Source organism: Aedes albopictus, chromosome 2 (assembly GCF_035046485.1).
Source record: "Aedes albopictus strain Foshan chromosome 2, AalbF5, whole genome shotgun sequence".
Taxonomy (NCBI): domain Eukaryota; kingdom Metazoa; phylum Arthropoda; class Insecta; order Diptera; family Culicidae; genus Aedes; species Aedes albopictus.
Genome location: NC_085137.1, coordinates 70,005,576 through 70,011,920, shown reverse-complemented (window position 1 = coordinate 70,011,920; position 6,345 = coordinate 70,005,576). Strand labels below are relative to the sequence as shown.

Sequence of the window (6,345 nt, the reverse complement as noted above, 5' to 3'; positions counted from 1 at the left end):
ATGCTCGTTTAGCTCACACTTTAAACAGTTATTTTTGCATGATTGGCTTACAATTACCACACAGACAAACAGACGTAACACTCTGATAATTCACATCGTACACCGATTTAACGGTCTTTTTCAAAATTTGATAGTTGGCCAACTGCCCAACCGTGGCGCTCGCATCGTTTTTGTTCGAGTTTGACGTTTGCTCACTACCGCCACCTAGTTGGTGGTCGGCCAAACATAGGCCTTTTAGCATTGGGCGAATATGTTTTCGTGACTATAATTTGAATCGAAAAATGTTCGAAGTGTTACGTCTGTTTGTCTGTGATTACCAGTTCCGCATATCTCTAAAATGTAAGATTACGACTTAGAACGCACGGTACAATGTACAGGGGATACTCAAAATAACTGGGACAGGTAAAATTTTCACTTTTCAAGAAATGTTCAACTCGTTGTAACTTTTCGAAAAGGGCATCAAATATTCTCAAATTTTTACTGTAAGTTCATCAACTAGTTGTGTATCAGTGTTTCAAATTTGGAAAAGATTGGGCCATTCTACACGAAGTTATAAAGATTCTAGAAAAAGGTATAATTATTCGATAGCCAATTTTGAGTGTTTATATCTCCGGATTCAATTAACCGAATGCAATGAAATTTTTATCATTTATGACTTATATAATGAACTTTGAAAAACAGTTGACTATATTTGAAATTATTAATAAGAAAAAACGTTATGACGATTTAATTTATTCCATGTTTTTTCAGTGAATTTATCTATTTTTCATAAGCATCCCATTACTTTTTCAATTTAATTCCGGCTATTTGGTTGCTTTTCTTTGAAACATAAATATATTCAACTCAATTAGAGGGAATTTAAATGAACCTTAATTACTATCTCGAATTTTGAAACGATGATGAAGTTATGGATAAATTGGTGTTATATTGGAAAAATAATCTAATCGTAATAATTTTCTTTCGTGTGAAGAATTTTAAGTTAAGTCAAAAGTTTTTAATAGCTCATTATATAAGTCATAAATGATCAAAAATTCATTGCATTCGGTTCATTGACTCCGGAGATATAAACGCTCAAAGTTGGCTATCGGATAATTATACCTTTTTCTGGAACCTTTATAACTTCGTATAGAATGGCCCGATCTTTTTTCAAATTTTGACCACTGATACACAACTAGTTGAAGAACTTTCAGTAAAAAATGAAATGAAAAATGAAAATATTTGATGCCCTTTTCGAAAAGTTACAGCGAGATGAACATTTCTTGTAAAGTGAAAATTTTACCCGTCCCAGTTGTTTTGAGTATCCCCTGTAAGTGTTATGCTATGCAAGTCATCCAATAAAATTCTTGAAGCCTTAATTTTATTGAAAATCAATTCAATTAATTTATTAATCAATTCTTTCATAACAGGGTCTATCAATTTAGCAACATCTCATTCCATGCCCAGTCTACCGCGTTGGTGAAGTTTCCTTGCTATTGCTTCCACTCCCACCCTCCAACCGCATCCTCTTGTTTCCCCGTTTGATCGCCTTCTGTTCCATTTCCTCGAAATGACTAATGAACATCGCCTTCAACGCAGGATAGAACAAACTCAGCTGTGGCAAATCGTCCAGCGTCACTTCCATGTTGTCGAAGGCAATTCCCAGGTTCGTCTCCAGCTCCGACTCGATACGCGGTATCTTCGCGTACCGTTGACTGAAGTGGGTCAGCAGCGTGTATTTGGCGTTCATCTTCTTGCCCTGCTCGATGGCTTGCGACAGGGTGCTGTGCATTTTGACTCGGGCTTCCACTTCCAGCTCGTCCTCCATGGTGGCTTCGTGGATAAGTATGGTCGAATCCCGGCCCAGGTCAATCAGATTCTGACATGGCATCGTATCGCCACTGTAGGTTATTTTGACCGGTTCGCCAGTTTCCCCTTTTTGGCTGGAGTTCATACTCAGGGCTACACCGAACGAGTGCGGGCAATGACGCACTCGGCAGGTGGCGATTTCCGTTACACCGAGGTCTTGGATTCGTTCATCTCGCAGGGGTTCATCAACCTGTCGAATTAGGATTGAGACAAATGAACTAATTTTTGATAATGATCAAAAAGCTTACCAGCTCGGCATTCTTGACGAGAACGTAATCCTTGTGCACTGGTTCAAAACGACAGTCATACAACCTCAACCAGTAAGAGATTTGCTCCGGAGCTATTAGCAGGATCTTTTCATTGTTTGCACCCAGCAATTTACGTTTGGTTTGAAGTAGTCCAAATAGCCCTGAAAATAATGTAAAGAGTGTTAAAGGTTTGTAAGTTAAGTCAAATCCTATAAAACTGCTCACCTAAGTGATGATCTGCGTGGAGATGTGAGATGTAAATTGCCTTTAAACTTCTAAACACGCTTTCAGCTCTCTCCTGTCCATACAATCGAATGATCTGACCAGCAGTTCCTTCTCCGCAATCCAACAGAATTGAAGAATGCGGCCCGGTGTGCACCAGAATAGCACTGACATTTCGAGTTTTATTCGGAATGGATGACCCGGTTCCGAGGAACACAACCCGGGGGTATTTCTCCGACCGTGCCATCAGCTGTTGTTGCGGTTTCCGCAGTACCAGCTTTTGGTGAAGTTGATCCAAAGCTAGTTTAAACTCGGGAAGAATTTCCAACTCCTGGAGATATTCGGATGGGTTGAGCGCGGCTTCTTGGGTCCTGCAAACGATCCGCAGTTACTATTTTCAAATCGGCAAGAACAATCGAAATTGCACAAGAATTCAATAATAGACGGAAATTTTAATCTGGGAGTATCTTACTCTCGATTTTAAAAGATACTCAGTTCGGAGTTTTTACAAAACGTGTTTTCTTACCTATCAATTCCTTTTTTCGGCCGAACATGGAGATAGCTCAACGACGAAGATTTAACCACATCTATATCTTGTATTCTTCCATCTTGGTTGACGTAATCGTTATTCTGTTCCTTTAGAAGTGGAAAAATGCCACCATCAAGTTGATTCAAATGATACTGTATCCGGTGAGATGCGATATAGCCTGAAAAACTAAAATAGACGATTACTTTTTATCATTTAAATTATATACTAAGTGACAAATATACCTATTTATCTCATTCAAGGCAATGTGCCTCGTACTGGCAGAAAATCTGTCCATAAACTTTCTATATTCCGGCTTCTGCATCACTTCTAAAGGGCTAAAATGCAGCACATACATCGCCTGGTTAGACTCCTCCGTAGCCGTGCTCTGATACGGAGCGAAAGCTTCATTCTTATCGTCCAGATCTCGGAAATATTCTTCACTAGGAATGTCAATGAATATAAACACCGGTCCGGGATCATCCGGTCCTCGAACGTCGCTGGATTTCACCACTGTTCCATTAGGGAGGGTGACATCGTTGCCGTTTTTCAACTGCCCCAACAGCGGTCCCGGGGTCACCCCTCGATCGACGCACTTCTCAAGCGAGAGCTGTCCGAAACGTAGCTTAAGCTTGCAGATGTAAGCCATCACAGATTCCTCGTGCCGTTTGGTCCAATCTTGTTGGAACGCCGAAAGTTTCGACTTGGGAGCTGGCTTACTACGCTTCTCATAAGCATAGTAATCCGTGTCGTCCACCGTCGTGTCATCCACCTGATCCTCCTCGTCCGAATTAGACGATGACTCCGGTTCCCTATGGATGGCCACATACTTCAAACTCATCACGTGGTCATCGAATACGTCCTCCGCTTTGCATTCCGCCGCTTCCACTTTCATATCCTTCAGAATGACAAACCTTCTCATCGCCTTGAACAGCTCATCCAAACCCGGAGGTCCGTGCAGTGTAACGTTCGGAACGCCCACATCCTGCATAGTCAAACATATTCCCGGCAGTCCCCCAATCCGCTCCCAGCAGGTCCGGGTCATAAAGATATTTTCCAAGCACGAAAGTTTCGTTTTGTGCTCGTACGCCAGTCGTTGCGTTCCTTCGCCACAGTTGAACAGGTACCTCGTCTGGTCACTGAACAAATACACAGAAGCTGGAGCACCCGGTGCTCCGGAGCCCACAATTTGCAGATTGACGATCCCCGGCGACGCTTTGATCACCTTTTGCTTCAGCTTCAGTCGCTGCTTCTGAGCTTCGGCAATGTGTTTCGGATCCAGGGGCATTTTCGTTTGCTGCGTTTTACGTTTCGGTTTAAAACTGGACGAATAAAATCGTATCACCTTAGCACTACCAACTACATTAGATCTGAAGAAACTCAAAATTTGATACATATAGACTAGATTCACCGAGAATTTTGCAATTATTTTCAAAACTGTTTGAAACTAAAATTTTGAACAACGTTGCGGCATGTACCCGGATAGTGCAGCTGTTGCGAGACCAAAACAAAACAACGTGTCGTAAGAAATGTCATCATTTTCGTCATTCTGCGGACGATCGATGATTGTTGTGATAGCCCATCAGTCAGTGGGTTCGGCTCGGTTGGTATAAAAGCGTTCATTAGTTTTAATACGCAGGATAGGATGTAGGTATCTGTATAGTCCATTTTACGAGCCGATTTTATGAGTGAAATTTTGGCAGAAGCATGCGCCCGAACCCGTGAAAATCAATATCATCATCAACATTGTTGTCACTCCATAAAATGGCTCATTTATTATATTATATTGCCAAATCCGAGGCAAAATCTTTGTATGCTTTTGTGGCTTTGTGCCTTTTGTGTTGCAAGATGTGCATTTTAGATCTACCAACTAGTACTTAAGGCTCAAGCATTCGTCATCATTTTTCCGAAAACGAAAAGCAGTTTTTTCGCAGTAAATCAAATAAATGATTATGGAAATGTATTCACTGTATTCCTATCCTCATGAGGAGTACAGTGAATATATTTTCGTTGCAAAATCTTCAGTTTTGAACGAGAAAACTGCTTTGAAAATTTTGATGATGACGATTATTTCAATGACGAATTGTTCCACGTTAAAATATCCAAACGGCATGAAATTTAATAGCATACTACTTGGATGCTGTAGCTTTCATTTGATGCTGAGAGAACTCTAATCGCTTGACACACGGCTGATTCATTTATAATGAAGCATTTTGTCAAAGACCTCTTATAAAGTTAAATTGTATTACTCCAAAGTACTCCCCGAAAGATATCTCGGTTACAAAATGTCCAATCGGAATGAAATTCAAAAGCGTTCTTCTAGGGTGTAGTAGCTTTCGTTTCGGGCCTTAAGAACCCGAATCGGTTGATAGACGGCTGAGAAATTTATGGTGATACACTTTGTCAAAAATATCTAAAATAATTAAGTTGTACTACTCCCTAGCACTCTTTGAAAGATATCTCGGTAACCGAACGTCCAATAAAAAAAAATCAATAGCGTTCTACTAGGATGTAGTAGCTTTCGTTTGGGGCCTTAAGAACCCAAATCGGTTGATAGACGGCTGAGAAATTTATGGTGATACACTTTGTCAAAAATATCTAAAATAATTAAGTTGTACTACTCCCTAGCACTCTTTGAAAGATATCTCGGTAACCGAACGTCCAATAAAAAAAATTCAATAGCGTTCTACTAGGATGTAGTAGCTTTCGTTTGGGGCCTTAAGAACCCAAATCGGTTGATAGACGGCTGAGAAATTTATGGTGATACACTTTGTCAAAAATATCTAAAATAATTAAGTTGTACTACTCCCTACACGCAGAAAAATGGCGCTTGTTTAAAACAATAAAACGCATGGTTGATTTTCAAACTGAGAATTCACTTATTCCAAAGTTATATTTAATTGTTTTCATTCAGAGTTTATTGATGAAAACAACCGATTACCATCATTTCATATAATGTCAAAAATTTCATTTGTTTCAACAAAATAAAAACCATAAACATGGTCCGAAAGCACTCACACATCTATAAAAAGCTTACCCCAACATCGCCACAGCGAAGAAGGTGCAGCAAATCCATCACGCCAACTTCCAAGTGCAGCTTTGGCCGTGATGGATAACGCGCAGGTACTCACGACAGCATCCACAAAAAGTTGATCGGTTTCGCCTTTTTTGTCTTTTTCTAGTCGTTCTCCTCGCCGTCCGCTTACCGACGATCTAAAAATAGATTTCCGAGCTGCCGCAGTTGCTGCCGTCACCAAAACAATCACATTCCGGGTTTGTTAGTGGCAAAAGTGAAGTCGTTTGAATCAATCAATTATTTCATGTTTAAAAAACCATATCTCTGTTTATTTTAACAAACTGTCAAAAATTTCGACAAATGAAAATATTTGTAGTATCAAACAAATGGAACTGTTCAGTTTAAACTAGAAATCAGTTTGTCGCTATAGTAAACTGAAAAATCGGTTGATTTGAACTAGAATTTAATTGGGTTTAGAATTTATTTTT

General features: G+C 39.9%; 1 protein-coding gene across 1 annotated transcript; it reads right to left on the bottom strand.

Moving 5' to 3' along the window:
• Positions 1–1,355: 1,355 nt before the first annotated feature.
• On the bottom strand, positions 1,356–4,356 carry LOC115265623 (ribonuclease Z, mitochondrial). Its single transcript, XM_029871485.2, has 5 exons — positions 3,087–4,356; positions 2,842–3,030; positions 2,319–2,686; positions 2,094–2,254; positions 1,356–2,035 (listed from the first exon to the last, which is right to left on the bottom strand). Exons 1-5 carry the CDS (start codon positions 4,235–4,237, stop codon positions 1,445–1,447), a joined length of 2,460 nt encoding a protein of 819 aa, XP_029727345.2. The 5' UTR covers positions 4,238–4,356; the 3' UTR covers positions 1,356–1,444.
• Between the last annotated feature and the right edge of the window lie 1,989 nt (positions 4,357–6,345).

What these genes read in the sequence shown, in the direction of transcription:
- LOC115265623 (XM_029871485.2), bottom strand. Translation starts at nt 4,237, where the DNA reads ATGTATCAAATTTTGAGTTTCTTCAGATCTAATGTAGTTGGTAGTGCT. An exon ending in CCGAAAAAAGGAATTGATAG is followed by an intron (nt 2,687 to 2,841) that starts GTAAGAAAACAC and finishes GATCGTTTGCAG; the next exon opens with GACCCAAGAAGCCGCGCTCA. An exon ending in TCGTCAAGAATGCCGAGCTG is followed by an intron (nt 2,036 to 2,093) that starts GTAAGCTTTTTG and finishes CTAATTCGACAG; the next exon opens with GTTGATGAACCCCTGCGAGA.